Source organism: Chinchilla lanigera, unplaced genomic scaffold, assembly GCF_000276665.1.
Source record: "Chinchilla lanigera isolate Chin_1 unplaced genomic scaffold, ChiLan1.0 scaffold00077, whole genome shotgun sequence".
Taxonomy (NCBI): domain Eukaryota; kingdom Metazoa; phylum Chordata; class Mammalia; order Rodentia; family Chinchillidae; genus Chinchilla; species Chinchilla lanigera.
Window position 1 is genome coordinate 3,676,592 of NW_004955478.1, and position 23,699 is coordinate 3,700,290.

The 23,699-nt window shown below is 36.9% G+C and overlaps 1 protein-coding gene across 3 annotated transcripts in view; it reads left to right on the forward strand.

The window, feature by feature from the left end:
- The window catches only part of Abca6 (ATP-binding cassette, sub-family A (ABC1), member 6), a 66,299-nt gene that overhangs the window by 36,775 nt on the left and 5,825 nt on the right, over positions 1 to 23,699 (forward strand). For all 3 annotated transcript variants that reach the window (XM_005402109.1, XM_005402108.1, XM_005402110.1), the window contains 14 exons: positions 5,640 to 5,773; positions 6,436 to 6,573; positions 9,433 to 9,537; positions 10,742 to 10,915; positions 11,114 to 11,227; positions 14,149 to 14,265; positions 16,330 to 16,407; positions 17,425 to 17,516; positions 18,713 to 18,833; positions 19,399 to 19,516; positions 20,912 to 21,003; positions 21,408 to 21,580; positions 22,192 to 22,267; positions 22,342 to 22,436. In XM_005402109.1, coding sequence (XP_005402166.1) covers positions 5,640 to 5,773; positions 6,436 to 6,573; positions 9,433 to 9,537; positions 10,742 to 10,915; positions 11,114 to 11,227; positions 14,149 to 14,265; positions 16,330 to 16,407; positions 17,425 to 17,516; positions 18,713 to 18,833; positions 19,399 to 19,516; positions 20,912 to 21,003; positions 21,408 to 21,580; positions 22,192 to 22,267; positions 22,342 to 22,436 — 1,627 coding nt within the window. The remainder of the gene's footprint in view (positions 1 to 5,639; positions 5,774 to 6,435; positions 6,574 to 9,432; positions 9,538 to 10,741; positions 10,916 to 11,113; positions 11,228 to 14,148; positions 14,266 to 16,329; positions 16,408 to 17,424; positions 17,517 to 18,712; positions 18,834 to 19,398; positions 19,517 to 20,911; positions 21,004 to 21,407; positions 21,581 to 22,191; positions 22,268 to 22,341; positions 22,437 to 23,699) is intronic.

The following is a 23,699-nucleotide window of genomic DNA, read 5'->3' on the forward strand; positions in this document are numbered from 1 at the left end:
TGATCCTCAGGTCCATTTTTCTGGCAATACCATGCTGATTTTATCACAGTGGCCTTGTAGTATAATTTCAAGTTAGGGATTGTGATGCCGCCTGACTTGTCCTTATTGCCCAGGATTGCTTTTACTATTCTGCATCTCTTCTGATTCCAGATGAATTTTAGGAATATTTTTGGTAGATCTGTGAGGTATACTAATGGTATTTTAATAGGGATTGCATTGACTCTGTACAATAATTTTGGGAGTATGGCTATTTTCACAATGTTGGTTCTTTCAAACCATGAGCAAGGAATATCTTTCCATTTTCTGAAATGTTCTTCCATCTCTTTTTTCAGACTACAGTAGGTTTCACTGTAAAGATCTTTCACTTCTTTTGTTGGATTGATTCCTAAGTATTTCAGTTTTTTGGTTGCTATTGTAAAATTTATGCTTTCCTTAATTTTTCTCTCAATATGCTTGTTGCTTGTGTATAGGAATGCCATTAATTTTTGAGTATTGACTTTGTTTCCAGCTATGCTACTGAATTTGTTCATTAATTCTAGGAGTCTTTTGGAGGAGTGTTTGGGGCCTTCTGTGTAGAGTACCATGTCATCTGCGAATGATGATAATTTCACTTCTTCCTTTCCTATCCTTATTTCCTTTGTATCTCTCTCTTGTCTAATTGCTCTGGCTAATGTTTCCAGAACTACGTTGAATAGGAGTGGTAGTAGTGGGCATCCTTGTCTTGTTCCTGATTTTAAAGTGAATGTTTTCAGTTTATGTCCATTTAGTATGATGTTGGCTATTGGTCTGTCATAGATGGCTTTGATCAGATTGAGGTAAAAATCATCTATCCCTATTTTCTGTAGAGTTTTTATCATGAATGTATGCTGGACTTTGTCAAAAGCTTTTTCTGCATCTATTGAGATGACCATGTGGTTTTTGTCTTTGGCTCTATTCATATGGCACATTACACTAATTGATTTGCATATATTGAACAATCCCTGCATCCCCACTTGGTCCTGGTGTATAATCTTCTTGATGATTAGCTGCATTCTGTTTGCTAATATTTTATTGAGTATCTTTGCATCTATGTTCATTAGTGAGATTAATCTATAGTTCTCTTTCTTGGTTGGGTCTTTCTCCAGTTTTGTTATCAGTATAATACTTGCCTCCAGAAATGTGCTGGGGAGAATTGCTTCCTTTTCAATTTCATTGAAGAGTTGGAGAAGAATTGGCATTAAGCCTTCTCTGAATTTCTTGTATAATTCAGCTGTGACTCCATCAGGACCTGGGCTTTTCTTTGTAGGTTTTTAATCACATTTTCAATTTCAATAATTGACATTGGGTTTTTCAGGATTTTTATTTCTTTTTAATTCAACTTTGGTAATTCATACTGATCTAGGAATCTGTCCATTTCTTCTGTATTTTCCATCCTATAGGAGAAAAGATTTTCAAAGTAGGTATTGATGATCTTCTGAATTTCTATAGATCTGTAGTGATTTCATCCTTTTCATTTCTTATTGCATGAATTTGAGTTTTTTCTTTCCTTTTTTTGGTTAGGTTAGCTAGGGATTTATCAATTTTATATATTCTTTCGAAAAACCAACTCTTTGATTCATTCATTCTTTGTAGGGTTTTCTTTGTCTCAATTGCATTAATTTCCACCCTCATTTTTGTAATTTCCTCCCTTCTTTGGGCTTTGGGCTTGACTGGTTCTTCTTTTTCTAAAAGTTTGAGATGCAGCATTAGGCTATTTATTTGTTCTCATTTTGTTTTCCTCATGTGTGACTTTACCACTATAAACCCCTGTGAGGATTGATTTCAGTGCATCCCACAGGTTCCAGTAAGTTGTATTTACATTTTCATTTGTTTGTAGATACTGTTTAATTTCTTCTTTAATTTCATTTGTGACCCATTGGTTATTCAGGAGGCTGTTATTTAACATCCATGTGTTTATGGAGTTTTTGTGTTTCTTGTCATTAATTTCCAATTTCATTTCACTATGGTCAGATAGTATGCATGGGATAATTTCAATTCCTTTGCATTTAGTTAAGTACTTTCTATGGGCTCGTATGTGGTCTATTTTAGAGAACGTCCTATGTGCAGCTGAGAATAATGTGTATTCTGATGTTGTGGGGTAGAACACTCTGTAAACGTCTACTAAGTCCATTTGTTCACAGCTTTGGTTCAGATCTGTTATTTCTTTTCTGATTTTTTGTCCAGCTGACCTATCTCTTTGTGTCAATGGGGTGTTAAGGTCCCCCATTACAATAGTGTTATTAGTTATTTGGGTTTTCATGCCTATTAAAGTTCGTCTTATACATTTGGGTGCCCCCATGTTAGGTGCATACATATTTATGATTGGTATCTCTTCCTCATAAAGTTTTCCCCTAAACAGTAGATAGTGACCTTGTTTATCTTTTTTGATTGTTCTTGATTTGAAGTTCACATTGTCTGCAATCAGAATAACTACCCCTGCTTTTTTCTGGGTTCCTGTCACATGGAGAGTTGTCTTCCAACCTTTGACTTTCAGTTTATGAACTTCCTTTTGAGTTAAGTGTGTTTCTTGTATATAGCATCTTGTTGGATTTTGTTTCTTAATCTACTCTGCCAGTCTGCTTCTTTTGATTGGTGAATTGAGGCCACTTACATTAATAGTTATAACTGTTATATTTTGGCTTGTCTTTATCTTGTTATTGACTTGCTGTTGGTTGGCTACTTTTTCTTTTTTTCCAGTACCAAGAATCAAACACATGACCTTGCGCTTGCTAGGAAGATGCTGTGCCACTGAGCTAAATCCCCAGCTCTGGTTTCCTACTTTTACTCTCTGTTTATTTGCTTTCTCTGATAGGTGGTTCCTTTCTATTGTTTTATCTCTTTCTAGGATATCTTTTAGTACTCTTTGTAGGGTTGGTTTGGCGTTCATGAAGTTCTTCAGTTGTTCTTTGTCATGGATGTGTTTTATTTCTCCACTAAATTTGAAGGATAGTTTTGCAGGATACAATAGTCTGGATTGGAAGTTATTTTGTTTCAGGACCTGGAATACTTCACTGCAAGCTCTTCTTGATTTGATGGTTTTTGTTGAGAAATCTGCCATAATTCTGATAGGCTTTCCTTTATAGGTGATCTGTTTCTTTTCTCTAACAGCTTTCAATATTCTATCCTTCTGCCGGATTTCTGGGATCTTGATTATTATATGTCTGGGTGAGGATTTATTTTAGTTATGGCTTGTTGGAGTTCTATATGCCTCACTTACTGTATGGAAAATTCTTTTTCCATACTTGGGAAATTTTCTGCTATTACTTTTGCAAATAGTCTTATGTCATTTGTGTTGACTCCTGCTGTTTCACTGATGCCTATCAGTCTTACATTGTTTCTCTTTGCATAGTCTTGCACCTGTTGAATTATTTCCTGGTTCCTTGTAATTTTTAAGAGATCTTTCCTTTCACAATCATTAGCTGCAATGCTGTCTTCAAGATCTGAAAGTCTATCTTCAGCTTCATTTAAGCAGTTTTGCCAGCTTCCAATGGAAGTTTTGATTTCCTGGATATCTGTATGAATCTGTTTCATGCATTTTAGTTCTTTCCTGTATTGTTCAGTTAATGTTTCCAGTATTTTTCTATGCTCCTCTATTTTTTATATATGTCCTCTTTAGATGTGCTGAGCAATTCTTTCATTATTGTCATTTCATTTTTTACCTGAGAGATAATTTCTGATCTGATTTCTTCTTTGGCCTTATGGAGTTGTTTCTTTACTTCAGTTGCAATCATTTCAGAGATTTTAGGTGTGTGAGTTCCAAGTTCTCCAATGTTGCTGTCTCCTAGACTTGTTCTGGTTGGGGTGGAGTTCTGAGATTGCCTTGTGGTCCTTCAACTTGTCATTGTGGATGTCGGAGATGAAGGGCTGGGCCTCACTCTCCCTGGGCAGCTCACTGCAGAGTCTCCAGGGCCCCTAGATTCCCTGGTTGTCAGGCTTACCCCATGCTGGCAGCAGGAGGTGTTCCACCAAGTCCCAGGTCCCCTAGCAGTTTCTGGAGTGCCCAGAAGACATGTTAATTCAAACATATTAAAAGACTACTAAATTGAAATAAAATACAGTATATATTTCATCAGCAGATGAATACCATACTGTATACAATGGAAATGCAGTATGCCACTACTGCTTGCACAAGTTTGCCATTGTGAGATTGTACATGCACACTATTGGCTGATGGAATGGAAGGCAGCCAACTGCAACACTGTGTTCTGTATCCTGGGTGCTGATTGGCTCAGTGACTGTAGCATAGGTCGGTTTGCTCTCCTGCACTGTGCCCATATGCTCAGCATCTCTCCTTGTCCAGTTCACATCAAGTATCCATATAGAATTTTATATGTTGTTAAAATTACATAGGTTTAAGAGTGTAGAAAGTATATAAGAGCATCTGAAGTGCTTGTAAGAGTGGGAAAGGTTAATAAGAAAATGGGAAAGGTTTATAAGAATGTGGGAAGGGTTTATAAAGCCTTAAAATATTTATAAATAATAAAGTAAATATAGCGCCATTACTTCACAGATTTTCACCTACTGTGGGGGTCTCTGGAACGTAACTCCTGCAATAGGTGAGGGATCACTGTAGTCCTATTTGTCCAACTCCAGAGCCTGTCTTGTGCATTCCTAGAATGAACTCTCATTTCAAAAGCTCTCTGTAAAAGAGAAAGAGATTTTTTTATTTTTACCTTTTTCCATTTCATTTTCCCCTCATTGTTATCTGGAGTTATTTCAGCTTTGGGCCTCCTGTTTTCTTCAGATAGTGCCTCTTAGAAAATAGTGAGAAGACTTTTATCCAGGGAACAGGTGCAGCTGTTGTCTCCTGTGAGTGATGTATGGGGAAGACCTGACTGTTCAACTTGCTCCAGGTGTAGATAACTGGGTACAGACTCTGACTGTGGCTTCAGAGCTTCACTTTGCTCCCTTACATTAATCTGCTCTGAGTTTTGGGATCTTCTTTAGAGATACATAAAAAATTTTGGTTTGATGACAGCATCATTTTCTTTTCCTATTTCCTAAGGAAAATATATTTATGAAATATATAGGTATGAAATATGTATGCAGGTATGTAAAATGTATTGGTGTATTATACATACATACGTATCTATTTATTTTTCCATTATCTCAGAGAATAAGCGAGGGAGGAGAATATTATCAGGCTTAAAAATCTGAAGTACTCCTCATATAATTATTGTATTTCTGTATTTTATTTTATTTTATTTTATTTTTTTTGGTTTTTCTCCGGTACCGGGAACCGAACTCACGACCTTGCACTTGCCAGGCAGGCGCTTTGCCGCTGAGCTAAATCCCCAGACCCTATTGTATTTCTATAAATTATCAGCTTAAATGTATTTCTTAAATGAAAATCATAAAATAGAAGTACCTTGTTTCAATGATCACATGTTAGCTTGAATTAATCAGAATTATAAATGTAAGTCATCAGACCATAACATTTGCAGAATAGAAGATGGTAGAGTAGGTGATTTTTCCTTGATGGGCTACTATTATTATTGTGACGTCAATAGAAACATTAATGTACTATAAATATCAATTTAAAATTATGTATGGGCTCATTAGAAAATGTGGTATGTATGTTCTTGTTTTTATATGGTCTTCTGTTACTGACTTCATACTAGAATCAGATATTGAAGACTTTATACAGTCACTGAAGCATCAAAATATACTTCTGGAAGTAGATGACTTCAAAAACAGAAATGGCACCGAAAGCCTCTCATACAATGGAGCTATCATAGTTTCTGGTAAACAAAAGGTAGGTTTGTGTCTCAGTTTTTCATTATATGACTCCCCCCAACACAAAGAACAGAATAAGATATTGTTACATTTTAATTGGTTTCAAAACTGCAAAAAGTCAACCTAGCTAGTATATAGCAACTTAATTCAGAGAAACATTCTGAGGCCATATTGAATAGACTGAAGTTTAAGTAGGTTCTTGTGAAACATTTTTCCAAATTATCTAATTAGATAATTTTGTAAATTTGAAAGAAACAAATTTAATTGTATTTGATTTCAATAAAATATTACAGCTTATAAATGTAACTATGAATTTAAGGAGTCCTATTCAATTGCTAACTATCCTCTATCCAGAAGATCAACATTCCTTTGCTTATTCACCAGCGGGACAAAATTATATAAAATTAGTAATACTAATTCTAATTTGTCATAAGTGGAGGCTGACTCTGTCATGTCAACTTGACTAAGGCATAACATACATAATCTCATTAACACCGTGGGGCAACCAGTTTGGTATTCCCTTTCACAGAAGATTCAACTGAAGCTCAGAAAATGTAGTTAACTTGAAGAGGGACACACAGCCAAAATGAGGCACTGTTAGGATCTTATGTATGAAAATGTTACTTTTGAATTTCCAAGATCTAGAATTAACCTCACTTATATGTCTTTGTTTGTTTGCAGGATTATAGATTTTCAGTTGTGTGCAACACCAAGAAGCTGCACTGTTATCCCATCCTTATGAATATTGTCAGCAATGGGCTACTTCGAATGTTTAATCAAACACAATGCATTCGAACTCTAAGAAGTCCATTTGTTTTGGCAAGTATTAAACTTACTGATTTTGATCAGGTTTTGGATATTCATAGTTGATTGTTAATCCTAAAATCTTACTATTGTGTCTTGACACTTTAAACAGGTGATAAGATTTTTTTTGCTTGTAGTTATAATAAGAGAATCTTTGTGGGCTAATAGTTTTCAATGTTGTGTCATATTCTTCTAAGGGATATTCTGAGAAGTTGTAGATATATGTCTGATTGTGAAAGTGTGTATGTGTGTGTTTGTGTGTGTGTGTGCATGCATCACTGACTGAATGGGTAGGAGATTGAAATTTGCTGTTTGCTACCTGATTCGTGCATTACCTACCTATAATAGTACTTCTGATACAGGCTGAGTTTTCAGGATTCTGGTTATAATCCAGTGTTCTACAGTTTAGACAATAGGAAATGATTGTGCAAAACAGAAGAGCAAAGGGACCCTCCACATTGGGTTCCAGTCATATCTCACCTTCCTTTGTCCTTCTAGCTCAGATACATGATAGTGCCTTCCACGTTCATCATGATTGTTGCATGATCGTCACCCACGTATCTGTTTCTTTATTCTGATTTTAAGTTTATGAGTGACCTCATTTTCTAGTTGATGCTGTTACAGAAAACAGACCAAACATGAGAAGAAATGGCACTGAGGAGGTTTAGGAGGCAGTTAATTATGCTGGTGGGCTTGACTGGGATCTCACCCAAAAAGTCAGTGCCACCTGGTAGGTTTGGGGAACTTTTATAGGGAGGGCAAGCAGGGAGATACAAAGACAGATTTAGCACATTGTGATTGGAGGGTTGGGTGACATCAGGGATTGCTAAGGGAGTTTAAATGTCTCAAGTTACATTGCAAGGCCACCAGTTACACAAAGACAGCAGAGACAGAGGCTTACACAAAGGAAGGAGAGTTCTGTTATCAGCCCTGCCCAACATGTCTGCTTGGTCTTGGTGGGCATCCGGGCAGGCTTTTTCTTTTTAAAAAAAATTTTAGTGTCCCCTTTCAGTACCAAGAGGGACATCTCAAAGATGATTACAAATGTTACACACCAGATTTTGGAAGAGCAAAAAGCAAGACTAGCAATGGAGAGTTAAAAGGGAATCCCTTTGTGTGACGTATGTGTCAGATTCAGTTTCGGATTCATTGTATTATTGGTGTCAGGTGTACATGCAAATGCAGGTTTTTTGCATATAGTGGAGAAAATGGTGAAATATACTTGAGTGGTCATATACATATGACTGACCATGTGATCAGAGAGAACACAAGATGGTTCAAATAGTGGTGACTCAAGGGAACTCTCCAGAAATCAGAACCAGCAGGTCACAGAAAGAGAGCTTTTATTTCTTCTCGGATTTCGTTTCCCCATATCATTGTCTATTTACTCAAGATCAAAATGGACCAAGATTCCATGGTCACTCCCTTAGGCACTACCCATTGCAGTGGCACACACCTTCATTCTTATGGGTATAATTATTCATTTTACCACCAAGAGGAAAAATTATATAGACCTTAAACTCTTAAATAAAATCTGAGAGTTTAGTTATTTCAAAACAGGCTTGTATTGCTTTCCTGTAATTATATCCATACGCTTATTCTGTACACTGCTTGGGCTTGAACCCAGCCTGAGGTAGACATTGATTGGACAGTGATTTAAATTTTATTTCCTTGCAATTGGGCTCAAGAGAAATAAGTTTCTTTTTTTTTAGCTCTATGCTACTGAGGACATCTAACCATCCCCATATCCATCTCTAATCTGCAGTCAAAGACACGATATGTGGGCCTGAATTACCTCTTAATCAAAGGTCCTAATTCCTGAGTTATTATTTTTTATAGTGGTAAAAACGCAGCAAAATGTTCCATCACAACCCTTTTGTCAGCATAGAACTCATTAGTATTAAGTATATTTACGTTGTTGTGAGGTAGGTCTCCAGAACTTGTTCATCTTGTAGAAGTAAAGCTATACGTACTAAATAACTCTATTTTCCTTTTCATTTTCCTTCTGATAACCACAAACCTACTTTCTGTTTCAAGAAATTTGACCTTGGGCTGGGGATATAGCTCAGTGGCATAAGCGCCTGCCTGGCAAGCGCAAGGTCGTGAGTTCAATCCCTGGAATTGCAAAAAAAAAAAAAGAAATTTGACCTCTTTAGGCATCATGTATAAGTGGAACCATTAAATATTTATAATATTTATCTTTGTTTTTGACTAGTTTATTGCCCTTAGCATAATATCCTCCAGGTTCATTTGTGTTGTAGCATGTGATAGAATTTTTTTCCTTTGAAAAAACTGAATGATATCTTATTTTATGTCAATAGATCATATTTTGTGTATTTGTACACCCACTGATGAACACTGTGTTGTTTCTACCTCTTGTGTATTGTGAGTGATAATGCTGTGAACATAGATGTGCAGATAACTCTTCAAAAATATGCTTTCAAACTCGGCATGGTGGCACACACCTGTAATCCTAGCACTGGGGAGAGTGAAGCAGGAGAATCACTGCAAATTCCAGGCCAGCCTGGGCAATATAATGAGTTCAAGGCCAGCCTGAACTACATAGTGGGACCTTGTCTCAAACCAAACCAAACCAAACCAAACCAAACCAAACCAAACCAAATCAAACCAAACCAAAAATACCTATGCTTTCAGATCTTTTGATATATACCCAGAAGTAGTTCTGCATTGTTTTTGACTTTTCTTGCTCTTTGAGTTGAAGCCTTATGTTAAATAAGAAATCATTATCTGTCTTTTAGATGTTGTTGAGCTATATATACTTTGAGTTTTTGATACTCCAAAAGCACGTTCCTTATAATTTTTAGTATTTCATTTAAAATATTCACTAGCTGAAAGTACCTTTTATATTTGCAGGACTTTGGGATCTGGACGGGGCTGCCAGAAGGTGTTTTTTTCATATTTGTGGTTGCATGCTGCATTTCTCCTTACGTCGCCATGAGCAGTGTCAGTGATTACAAAGTAAGAAAAGGGTGGAGCGGGGACCTCAGGAATCTCAGTAGTTGTATTTTTAATGCTATGTGTTAGAAACGTTTTCCCCTGTGAAAAACACTTAAATATATTTTTAATTTAAATAACACAGTTAAGCATTATTTTGATTCATGTACACATATGTCTTTTACTTAAATTTTAAGTTTTTATCAGTACATGTATGCAGTACATGATGTTGGCATTCCTCATGTGGAGTTGACATATGCACACAACATACTTTAATTGCCTTTTTTCACCCTCTTTTCCTATTTTCTGCTGCTTCCATCTCTTGCTCCCTTTTCCAGTTTTGAGAAAAATCTGTCTCCCTACTTTCTATTGTCTTTCTTTTATTTTGCTCTCTATTTATAGTTTGGATTTCTCATGGAAGAGAAACCACATGATATTTAAGTTTGTGCGTCTAGGGGCTGAGGATTTAGCTCAGCAGCACAGCACCTGCCTGGCAAGCGCAAGGTCGTGAGTTCGATTTCCAGTACCAGAAAAAAAACAAAAACAAACAAACAAACAAAAAAATTGTGTGTCTGGTTTATTTCACTTATCATTATGATCTCAAAGCATATCCACTTTCCTACTAATGTCAGAAAATTTACTTTTAAAAGTACAAAAACACATTTCAGTTGAAAGTTACAGAAACAGTCAAATGACTTCTCAGAACTCAAAGGAAAATACAAAGTTTCAACTACATTGCTTCCTAACTGCAAGGAGGAAATCACTGAGGTCGACACTGAAGATGAAATCTAAGCCGTGGGTTAGGTCTGGTACTCTGGAAATTGCAATATTCTATTGCATTTTTGTTTGATTATACTCATTATCCAGATAGACCAGGTTCAGATAAATCTGCTTGCACCATCCTGAGCCAATAACTCTCTGAGGAGATAACAGACAAAAGAAAAATCTATAAGTCTTTCAGTTCACAAGACACTATTTACTTTGAAGGAACTTTATGCATTGATCATTGTTGTGTCCATTTTTCTATTCATTATTCATGAGTTAAGGTGGCACTGTGGGTAAAATATACCAAATGAAATAATGCACATTTGAAAAGTGGAGTGGATCTGTTTAAATCTATATAAATAATAGAATATTAGATTATACTTTTCATGAAAATTCTACTAATGTGTTTGTTTTGGATTTGCATTTTAATTGAATCGGCGTATACCCTGTGTTTTCTTATCAGAAGAAGGCTAAGTCTCAGCTGTGGATTTCAGGCCTCTACCCTTCTGCTTACTGGTTTGGACACGCAGTGGTGGACATTAGCCTCTTTAATTTAATTCTCCTCTTGATGTACTTAATTGTTTGCCTTACAAACATGAGAGGCATTTATATTACAAGCCGAATTATATTTGCTCTGGTAAGTAAACCACAGAAAGTAAACGACAGAAACCACATTTTGTACTTAATAATAAAATGTACCATTGCTATTTCACATCATAAATATGATTTCACTTGCAAACAATCCATGCAAAGGGCATGTACAATGAAATTTAAAAGTATTTTCCTCTGATAATATTTCATTTTTTGACTATGATACTATTCGTATTATCTTCAGGTTGCTACTTCATTTGGTTATGCAGTTTCCCTTACTTTCTTGACATATGTGATATCATTTATTTTTCGCAAGAGGAGAAAAAGTAGTGGCCTCTGGTCATTCTGCTTCTATATTGTAAGTATTTATACACACACACAAATAGATACATATAATGGATAACTATTTTTAAACTTTCAGTGTAATGTTAAGTATAGTCACATTTACTCTGAGCAGTAAGAAAAACTGTTAATACAGAAAATCCAAAATGCTCCAAATCCAAAAATTTTTGAAAGCTGAGATGATACTACATGGAGAATATTCCATACCTAACCTTATGTGATGGGTTGCAGTCAAAATTCAGGATGTACAACACAATTTATTCCACATTCTCAAGGGAGAATTTCAAATTATTTAGACAAAGTATGTATAAAATGTAAAAGCAATTTTTCTGTTTAGAATTGTATCCCACCCCAAAGTATCTCATTAAATACATGCAAATATTCTAAACTACAGACAGACCTGAAATCCACAACCTTTCTGGACACAAGCATTTTTGATAAGGGATATTCTAACCCTTATTTTAAAATCACACTATCAAAACAAAAGAGGAAAATGTAATTCATGTTACCAAGTCAATGACATTCCTGAATAATTCAGGCACAAATCTTTGAACAGAGTTAGTGGAGAACTTCTTAGAAGACTTGAAATTAAAAATGTACTATTGAACAGGGCATAGTGGCACAAAGCTGTAATCCCAGCACTCAGGAGGCTGAGGCAGGAGGATAACCAGAGTTTGAGGCCAGCATAGGCTACGTAATGAGTTCAAGGCCAGCCTACATTATAAAGCAAGTCCTTGTCTCAAAAAAACCAAGCAAACAAACAAAAAAATGCACTGTTGAATTTATGGATTCTTTAGAGTGTAGGGCTTCATGGTAACACTAGAATGAAAATTAGCTTTGTAAGAGTTGAAAGTATAATCTCTTCCTTTTCTCTAACAGGTGTCTCAAACTAAACTGCTAGTTTCTTATATCAAAGATGCTTTCTAACTGTGTCAGAGAACTTACTAGCAAGTATGTATGGAAGCAAAGAGCTTCTCCAAGATTGTGGAGTGCTTTGCTAGAAACATTTACTAAAACACTGGAGACCCAGAGTTCGTGGGGTTCTGCATTCCAGTCTATCTTTAATCTGTTTCCTTTTTGGTTGTTTTTGGTTTTTGTTTTTGCTTTTTTCGGTACCGGGAATCGAACTCACTGCCTTGCACTTGCCAGGCAGGTGCTGTGCTGCTGAGCTAAATCCCCAGCCCCTCTATCTTTAATCTGATATCCTGAGTTGCGGATGAATGTCTACCTAGGAAACATTTTGTAACTTTTGGCATGGGAGTACTGAAACCGTGAGAGAAATCCAACCCAAGACCGTCTGTAAGAAAATACAGTCACCACCATATCACTTGTGTAGGAAAATTAGCCTTAGACACTGCTGCCCAGCAGGTCGCTATTATTCCTCCTCATTGGAAGATACTGTGATTTGACTTCTCTGAGTTGCAGTTCTTTGTATTCAAAAAATAGTATCTATTGCTATCTCTTTTACAATCATCAACACACCAAAGCCTTTTGCATGCCTATATCTGGCAATCTGAAGAACTACTTTGAAGACAACAATATGCAATATAGCAACCATTGTTGAATTCATATCCTCTTGTCTTTGAAATTCTGCATAGTTTCTAATGTTTTTTAAAATTATTTTTTGCTGTCTTTAAAATAAAAAAAGAAAGAACTACAGCATTACCTCCCTTGGAAGACTGCTTTGAGGGTAGTCTTGAGGATTTTTGCACCAAAGGTCTTTTGATCGATATCCTCCATGGGGACTTTCCTGTTCAATCAGTAGGCTTACTGCCATTGGCCACGATCATCGGAGATATTGGATCTGCTGAACAGATGTCATTTTGCGTGGCCTTACTGCTACTCTTCAAATGGCTATCAAAGGCGAACAAAGGATTCATGCCTATTTGTGTTTTCAGTACTTTCACCTCTGAATGAAATCTTTCTTGGCACTGATGGTGAAGCACTACCAGGGCAGTTGGCCAACATGGCTGTTGACAATTATGTTACTAACCAGCCTTCATGATGCTGGAGATGCCCCATCAAGTGCCGTTTCAAATCCACATTCGCCTAATTATTCTTCTATCATAAATAACTGGCAGTGTAGAATTATGGTTCCTTTTTATTTACAGCTAAAAATATTGAATCAACTTAAGTGCCCATCAAAAGTGCATAGAGAAAATGTGATGTATATACACAGAATAATATTATTCAACCATAAGAAGAATAAAATCCTATCATTTACAGCAAGCTGGAAGGAACTATAGAGCATTGTGTTGAGTGAAATAAGCCAGACCCAGAAGTACAGACATCATATGGTCTCTCTTATACGTGAAAGCTTACAAAAATTGATCTGAATGAAGGAGAGTCATTATGAAAGGTCAGGAAGGGCACTTAGGGAGGGAGGTAATATAAAAGAAGATGAGGTACGGGTGCTAAAACACTGATAGAAAAAAATAATTTCTGGTGCTCCATAGCACAGTAGGATGGCTATTGTTCACAATAATCTAGTGTAATTTTATGAAAATCCAGGAAAGAGTTCAAAAGCTCCAACATAAATGATAGGGAGAGGGAAATGTCTATTGCTTCTGCACGCATGTATTAAATATCACACTGTAGCTCAGCGTGTGTGAGACCCTGGGTTCAATACTCAGCGTGGAGGAAGATGAAAAGGAGAGGTTGAAGTCACAATAAATACATTAATCTGTACAGCTAATACATATGAAATTTTTTTTAGTAAAGGAATTTTCTGTCTGGAAACTAAAGATCATGAATACTCGTGTTAACAAAAGCTCTTCTCCTTTCCCTTCTGAAAGGGGAAATTGTGATGGTCATGAACGTAGATCTGCATGTGGGAATATTGTGATATGCATGATAAGATACCTACATCTTAAATGTTTTCTCACTTATCAATGAGCTGAGTATGTCTGATGCAAAATATTTGGACTTGTCTTGTAGGTCTTGAACATGGTGTTCCTCTTGCTATTTGATTACTTCCTGCTAGCTGTAATAATTTCTAGCATGGTATTCATTCCTTTATCTACCTTGGGTGCATTTATAGTCTTTTTGTCAAAGGTAAGATCAACAACCGTGTTATTTATATTAAGAATGTAGCCTATTGAAGTGCTTCAGTGAGGCCTATGTAGATAGTGATGATTCCTTTGCAATGATTAAAATGTTCTAAAATTGAATTGCAGTGACGCTTGCACAGCTGTATATACCTAAACAACATCCTATGGAATGAAAAATGTAGCTCAGGAAAGCTATTAAGAAGATCATTTCCAATGCTGTTTTTTTTTTATGACTTGTTACTGTCTTTGATTGTTTGATCAGTCTTATGTCTGGTGGACTGAGCAACTTCGTTGAAGTTAACAGTATGTCATGTAGCAACCATTGTTAATTCCTATCATTTTGTTTTGAGGTCATGTATCGTTTTTGTTGTTTTTGTTTTGTTTTGATTTCATCTTCATTGTTGTTTTGTTAGTTTTTTAATTTTTAAAATAAAAAAAGCTTTGCGTTATGCACTCTGCAAAATATAGTTACTGTTAAATTACTGTTAATTACTGTTAAATCTATTGATTTGAATAGCATTTAACAGTAATTGAGATTGAGAGAGTTTTGAATAGCATTTAACAGTAATTGAGAGTTTTGAATAGTATTTAACAGTAATTGAGAGTTTTGAATAGCATTTAACAGTAATTGAGATTGATAGAGTTTTTTTAGCTCAGTCAGTATTCATTATCCACTGGAAGTATAAACTCATGTACAATGCCATTCATTTATTCAAAAACATACATCAAACACTGTTCTGTGTTAGGCACTGTAATAGTTGGTAGGAATACCCAAAGACAGCATAGTACTTTCTTTCATAGAACTCAAAGGAGATGAAGGTCAACTTAAAGCAAGCTAATACCATAAGCTTAAAGGTTACAAAAAGTAGAGTGTGATGCAGCAGTCCTGGAAGGTGAGGTAGGAAGATCAGAAGCTCCAGTTCAGTCTGGACAACTTAGAGCCCAAGGTACAGCCAGTCTCAACAACAAAAAAAAAAATTAAAAAAAGTCTGAGGATATAGCTTAGCAGGAAGGTTCTGGGTTAAATCCTCAGTATTGAGAAAGCACAAACACAAAACAAAATCTAAGGTTACATTGCAAGGCAAAGAGGGCAAAGTGCTAAGGGACAACATACAAAGCACAGTAACTTGCACTGCAGGGAGCCAGAGTCCTGGGAAGGTGATGTTTAAATGCATTCCTGAAGGATGCGTCAGAATGAATTAGTGGCAGAGTGAGACAGGAAGAAAGCAGGATCAGCGGAGGGGAAGCAAAGGCACTGAAGCAGGAAAGACCTTTCAGCATTGAAGCAGCAGAGCATGATTTAAGCCGAGAGAAATGTTCCAAGAGGCCAAGGCAGAACTGCTCAGTCAAGAATACACTCTGTAGAAGTGTAAAAGAGAGTAAGGAGGGCTTCATTACTTGTGTTCTTGGAGAACTGGGAAAGTCTTCTGTCTGTAAAAATATTTTTCCACTGGTTGAGCAATGACTGGAAATCTTGATTATAAACATCTCTTTGATTAAAGCGTTTGCCCTCTAAAATATAAGTAGACTTGTACAGATTGAACAAATTAATTTCAAATTGTACATATAATTTAGGAGGAATGAGTGACTTTTTGATTGAGTTGATGAAGAGAGAATAAGATGATAGAACTACTTATAATGGAAAACAGTCATCATAGGAGTAAGAAGGCTGCACTGCAGGGAGCCAAAGTCCTGGGAAGGTGATGTTTAAAGGCTCCCTGTGAACAGGCTTGTATGGAACACAGGACAAGTATTTTCACACACAAAAGTTTTCCAAATGACAGCATCTCTCTCTGCTATGCTTTCATCGATGGCTTTTGTTTTAAAACAAGATACGTTTTAAAAAATAGAAGAAAACAACAGATATGCATTGCTTGCTCATTGAGAAATAGTAAGAATTGAGTGAGAGGCTTCCCTCCTTTGTAGAGCATTTGGCACAACCGTACACAAAGAAATTGTGCTTAGCCAGGGAAATAGTTCCTATGGGAAATTTAATATAACTGTATGTAAATGATGAAGTGATTAATTTTCATTTAGCTTTTTTTTTTTTTTTGGTTGGTGTTTTTAGAGAGCCCAGGAGCACTACATAGAAACTACAGAAATAAATTTTGACCTGAGTGGAGCTGATCTTCTAGTATGCTTAATAGTAAGAGGACTTTCTGTCTTACTATATATTCTTTTGGATGGTTATCATTTATGACCGTGGTTTTATCTTGTTTAAGGTGTTCCAAATCTGCAAATGCTTTCAATATGACATCAGACATGCTTTTAAATCTTAAAGACTTTTTATAAGTAGAAATAGAATGTATAAGTCCAGAATTCAGTACAAAATTAATTTTTCTTTGTGTACTTTGTTTACTATCTCCCCCTGAGTTGGAGAAAGCTTTTAAAATCCAGATAATGGTCCATGCCTATAATTTTAGCACTCAGGAGGCTGTGTAAGATGGGTGGTCAGGAAGGCTTAGGGAAGAACTGTTCAGGAGGAGGTGGCAGTAATGATCCTGGCATGTTCCAGGCTTGTCCAGGAGGTCAGAGTGATTTTCACACAGTGGGCAAGAGGAAGAGTAGAAAGAGAGATGGTTATAGAACTAATGAGGTCATCTGTGGGTTTGCCTTTCAACATAGAAGTCTGGTCATGTTGCTCTGTTTAAAAGCCTCTAGTGGCTATACCATGTATTCTAGGCCATTTTAAGGACCTCGACACTACTTTGAGGAATGGAGGAGCCACTGGAAGGTTTTAAGCAGAGTGACAGGACCAGACTTTCTATGCTGAAAGAATATGTCTGGTTACTGTGATGAAGATACATTTATAGGGTAAGAGGGACAGAAGAAGAGCAGGTGGGGAAGTACTGCAGTAATCCAGGTGATAAATAATAATGATCTCGACTTGGGTGGAGTGATATAGTGTAGTGAGGAGTAATTGAGTCTTAGGTAATTTTGAAGATGGAGCAGATAACATTTACTGACAGGTTAAATATGGGTTATGAGCGCAAGGAAGAAGACAGATTTAACTAAGTGTAGTAGGACTGTACAGCTAGATTTGATCCTTAACCCATAGGAAATTATGACTACATTACCCTGAAGACAAAACATCACCAATTTTCCTCAAAATATTTAACTTATGTTTGTAAACTTCTAACTAAAACTTTTTCTTTATTCCTAGCCTTACTTTCAAGCTTTGCTATTCATTTTTGTTCTAAGATGCATGGAACTAAAATTTGGAAAGAAAGTGACACGAAAGGATCCTTTTTTCAGGTTGGGATAAATTTAATTTCATATGTAGTATCATATTTGAATACCCCTAGGTAGTAGCTATATAGTCAGCTTGTTAATATGGATTTATTTTTACAACGCATTTTTAATGGGTTTATTTGTTTTGTTTTGTTTTTTTTATAATGGGTTTATTTGTACAATGAATTTTATATACAAGGAGGGGCTCTGTAAATAAAAATATGTGATATCAGGTATTAAATGAGTTTTATGTGGAATACTGGAATATGTAAAATGATGTAAGAGGTTAGAATCAGGGAAGTCCTTGCTTTAACAGTGAATTATCAGATTTCTGGCTCAGTGACAAAAAATAGGATTGTTATGGAGAGTTTGTCTACTTAGCAGCTGAGAGAGACTTTAGTTTCTCAAAAATTGCAATGAGTACATAAATATGCCATTATTTCATCCAAGATAGTATACATCCCTACATAGAAGATAGAGAATGGAGTTGATTTACAGACATAGTTCGGAGTGTTTTGCCAGTAGAGGAACTCTGGAAAAGAGTCCTCAGAAAAGATATTGAAACAAATGTCTGATGTGATTAAGGTGACCTCAGAGTGAGTAAAGGAACCAAGAGGGACTTTAGTTTTCAAGAGGAAGGAAGGGAAAGAAGGAGAAATTTTGTATGTATGTATATACAGGATAGATAACATGGTTGTTCTATCTGCTGTTTCTATGCTGAAAGAAACTGTCAATGAGTCTTTGGTTGACCAGTATTGCATGTCTATATCTGTTTTCATGAGAAGCCACTTTGAAGATATCAATATGTAATACAACCACCATTGTTAATTCCCTACCACTTTGTTTGGAACTCTGTATTGTCTGTATTGTGCTTGTGATATGTTGTAAAATGTTGTATGTCTGTTAATGTTTCCCTCCTTTTATCCTTAAAATAAAAAAAAAAAAAAAAAAAAAAAAAAAAAAAAAAAAAAAAAGAGGAAGGACAGTGTTTGCTGCTCAGTTTGAAAGAGGCAGAGATGTTTCCTGGGATAACGGCAGCAACACCAGGAATGGCATTCTGGGTAATGAGGTGCGGATTCTCAGCAAAAGCAGAAGCACATGAGCAGAATCATAATCACCACCTGTCTATTGGCAGAAAGGACAACGGTAAAATCGCAGGGATGCTGACTCTTGTTAGGTTTTTGACAATTAGAAAACAAGCTGAATTCATTTCTCCACAGAATTTCTCCCCGAAGTCCAGATACTAGACCAAATCCAGAAGAACCCGGAGGTGAAGATGAAGACGTTCAAGCAGAGAGAATAAGAACGTCGACTGCTTTGACCACTTCAAACTTCCATGAGGTAGAAAAGCAAGCGATACGACAGATGTGACTGGAAATATCCCAGACTGTCCAAAAGAGAGTTTGACATTCTCGTTTGCATTTTGAAAGCTTTTAATCTTTAAGCAGGCAGGCATTTATTCGGAGTGTCCTGGGACCTAAAAGAATAAAAAACATAACGTTTACTTTCTACTTTTGACAAAAGGAGCCTTATTAGTGCCGTAGCTTAAAAAGTAAGACTTCAGGATTTAAACAATGTAAGTGAGATTTGTGATAGCATGCTACATAGAGATTAAGATTTTTAAGAATTATTCATTTATTTGACTCAGATGTAGCGATGTTTCCACAGCCCCAGGTATGAACTAGTTTCCATGAAAACTGTGCAGTTTTTTCAGTCTATTTAGAAACAAGAAGTGCTGTCTGTGCTAAGGAGCATACATGGTATTTGCAACAAACAGCGCGGACTACCCCTATCTCGATGTACGGTTCGTTTTACGACATAGGTCGTGAAGGGTTCCAGTAGGGAGAACGTAGGAACATAAAGTCTCAGAAATTTAAGAGGGAAATCATGCTGTCATCTCTTCTAGAAACCAACCATAATTGCCAACTGTCTACACAAAGAATATGCAGGCCAGAAGAAAAATTGCTTTTCAAAAAGGAAGAAGAAATTAGCAACAAGAAATATCTCTTTCTCTATTAAGAAAGGTTTGGAGCCATCACTTTTTAAATTGGTCATCATATTTAGAAATACCCAGTGAAAAATCTATGTCATGGGCAACATTTTCTTTGCTGAAGCATTTATTCCCCTCACTCATCTAACATATTTTGTCAGTGTGTCTGGGACTGTCGTAGTGTCCGGAAAACAATTATGAAGGAAATAAGCAAAATTTTTCCCTTATGGATTTTATACACAAGGAGGGGCTCTGTAAATAAAACTGTATGATATCAGGTATTAAATGAGCTTTATGTAGAACACTGAAATATGTGAAATGACGTAAGTGGTTAGAGTCAAGGAAGGCTTTCCTTGAACAGCGACATTTCAGCCAAGATCTATATGACATTAAAGTGCTAACTATGTGAGCATTAAGAGATAAGGGCAGCTTCAAAGTAGCAGAAACAGGGCCTGGGGATTTAGCTCAGTGGCACAGTGCCTGCCTGGCAAGCACAAGGTCATGAGTTCAATTCCCAGTACCGGAAAAAACAAAAACAAAAACCAAAGTAACAGAAACAGCAAGGACAGGGATTCGGGCATAGCAACATATCTGAAATGGTTGTGTCTCATATGGGACTACATTAGGAATATTTGTAACTTTTTCTAGTACTGGGTATTGAATCCAGGGCCTTTGTTCTGAGCTGCATACCCAGTGCTTTCTAATTTGGGATAAGATCTTGCTAAGTTGCTAAATTGCCTAGACTAATCATAAACTTGTAATTCTCCTGCCTCAACCTCCCGTAGTGCTGAGATTACAGGCATGCACTACCCTGCCCAGCTAGGAACGGCATTTTAAAACAACAAAAAGCTCATGTTGTGCTTGCTTCAGCAGCACATATAGTGCTCGCTTCGGCAGCACATATACAAAAAGTTCATGTTTACGTCAACTTAGTGGAATGTCTTTGGAGGGTTTTTAGCAGGTTTGATTCATTTTTTAATATTTTGAGATTACATACTGGGTGCTTATGAATTTGCGGGGGGAGGCAGTTTATATCAGTTCACATAAAGGGCCATGGCAGTTTAGACCCAGGCAGTTGAATTTGGGATGGAGGAAGTACCCCCAATTTCCTAGTTTTAGGATTCATTTATCATTTATCTGCACATCAGCCATGTATTATAGAAAACAATTTGGGTACATTTGAAACTGCAACAAGAAGTTTGAAGAAAAAAGACAGCTGCAATAACATAAAATACATGAACTTTTTGATAATAGTTTGTATAATTACAATTAAATGATATTTTCACGACATGGATTACATATACATTATTAATTTTTAAATGTCACTGACTGAGGGGTACCCAGATTTCTAAAGATTTCAGTGAAGAAATAGGTTAATGTAAGTCAGTATTTCACTTCCAATATTACTAATCTGATGCTTCTCTTTCAGGTGAAATTTTTGGATTGTTAGGACCCAACGGTGCTGGTAAAAGTTCCTCTATTAGGATGATAGCCGGGATCACAAAGCCAACGGCTGGAGAGGTATTGAAAAACAAAGAAATGGTTTGCGTTCTCAAACTAGAAATTTCATGATAAATATAGGCTATATCAAACTATACTCTTATCTTTGGTTAAAATTAGGTTTTTCTTTTATTACTCCTGTGTAACAGGAGTTGGAATGTGACCAGCAGCCCAGGACCTTTTCCTCATACAGCTTCTCAGGAAGCACCGAAGCTCATCAGGTTTTTGTCTTCCCTCACATGTAGGACTATAATTTTATGTTAATCGATTACATTGTGTCTTATCATTAATATGAAGCAATGTACGTGAGACTTCTTTGATTCTCTAACATGTTAGGCTTTCATAGCTGTGTGTCAGTGTTCTGTGTCAATTTTACCTTTGGAGAAAAGGCTACTCGTGTTTCTAAAGCCATTTTACTTTTGTAGGTGGAACTCCAAGGATGCGGTTCAGTTTTGGGTGAAGAGGGAGAGCTCAAGTTCCTGGGATACTGTCCTCAGGAGAACGTGCTGTGGCCCAGGCTGACGGTGAAAGAACACCTGGAAACGTATGCCACTGTGAAAGGGCTGAGGAAGGGAGACGCTGCCATTATTATTTCACGGTAGGGAGAAGTCCTGCGATTCCTTTGTGTCAGGAGGCAGGGGAGGCTGTACCACTGAGGATGAGCTCCCTAATAAAGAATCCAGGGAGGGGCTGGGGATTTAGCTCAGCGGCACAGCGCCTGCCTGGCAAGTGCAAGGTTGTGAGTTCGATTCCCAGTACCAGAAAAAAACCAAAAATAAAAATAAAAATAAAAAAGAATCCAGGGAGGAAAGGCAGTTTCACTTTTTCAGAGTATTGGTAGAGGAAGGATGGGGAACAAGACCCGGCTTCCTGTATCCTGAATGAGGGAGCTTTTAAAAAAATGACTACATAAAATAATTAATAAGGAATAAGCAAATGAATAATCACAAGCTGCCACCATTGCAGGTTTCCAACAAAAAGCTGGGAAGGGAATGGCCATCCATTTTCACTTGCTCATTTAGAATTCTAGTTGTCTTTTAAAAACATTTTTTGTGAAGTGAAGAATATGTCGTGCTCCAATAAAAGTATTGTGATTTGGAGCTTTGCAAGTAACACCACCAGGCTAGCCTTTTCACTGTTACAGTTCTGTGTGCCTGAGTTTTCCAAAACATCTCTCTTGACCTGATGTTCTCATCCCGTTTCTGTCAGATTAATGAATGCTTTCAAATTGCATGAACATCTGAATGTTCCAGTGGGGAGGTTAGCGGCGGGAACCACCAGGAAGGTATGTATGGCTTTTGATTCTGCTCTGAGGGCTGACGTGATACAGAAGTAAAAGGGTGTTTTTGCACTTTCCAGCTGTGTTTTGTGCTGAGCATCCTGGGAGATTCGCCTGTCCTGCTTCTGGATGAACCGTCTACAGGCATAGATCCAGCAGGGCAGCATCAGATGTGGTATTGTCATCATCCACTGAGCTAGAGTGCAAGCATTATATAAAGTCACATTTATAAATCGGTCTTGGAAAGTTAACCTTCAAACCTGCTAGTTCCTGCATGATCCAATGGAGAGTGTGTTAGTCGGCTTCTACAGTTTGGATTTTAAATGTCACGCAAAGGTTCATGGATTGAAAGTTTAGTTCCCAGCCTGTGTTGCTATTGGAAGTTGGCGGACTCTTTAGAAGGTGGGGTCAGTGTAAGGAAGTTGGGTTTTCACAGGCAGGCCGGTGGAAAAGGCATGGGGACCCTGGGCTCTTCCTGCCATATGGCTACTGGGAGGAGAGCAGCTTTGCTGTACGATACCCGCTCTTCCCCCATGTTCTCTGTCCCTGTTCAAACCAAAGCCAACTGACCATGAACTGCAACTATGAACCCAAACAAACTTTGCTTTTTTAAATTTTTTTTTAATTTTAAAGAGAATAAAAAAATAACAAAATACCAACAACATAGACCAAAATGAAACACCACAAAAACAATAAAAATGATACAGGGTTTCAAAACAAGATGATAGGAATTAACAGTAGTTGGTATATTACATATTGTTATCTTCAGCGAAGTTACTCAGACTACCAGATGTAAGAATGCAAGACTGATCAAGCCAGTAAAGAGAATAAAAAATAATAATAATAAACATTAGAAATAATACAGAGCTTCACTAAACAAGATGGTGGGGAGTCACCAGTGGTTGTTGTGAATTGCATATTGTTGTCCTCAAATTAGTTGTTCAGATTACCAGTTATAAGCATGCAAAATTGGTCAAAAAACTTAAGCATTAACTGTTCCTTTCAATAAACTAATACACATCAGTAGGACAATTATCCCAGCTATCTTTCCATGTATATTTTCCCTTCCTTCTCTCTTTCTTTTCCTCCTTTCCTTCATTCCAGGTGTTCCTTCCCTTTGAGCAAAACTTTTCTTTAAGTTGATTCTCTCACATATTTTGTCATAATGGCAGAAACTGATATATTATTAATTACATGAGCTGCCACTGTATTGCTACACTGGAGATAATTAATTTACAAAGACAAAAGGTTATTTTGGTTCACAGTTTTAGAGGTTCCAGCTCGCATCAGATGACCGCATTGCAATGGGCCTGTGATGTCATTGTGGGAGAATGTAGCAGGGTAACACTGGTTAAGTCACGGACCAGGAAACACAAAAGAGGCCCCGAGGCTGCATAATCCCCTTTAATAGCATGCAACTGGACCAAAACACCTCTCA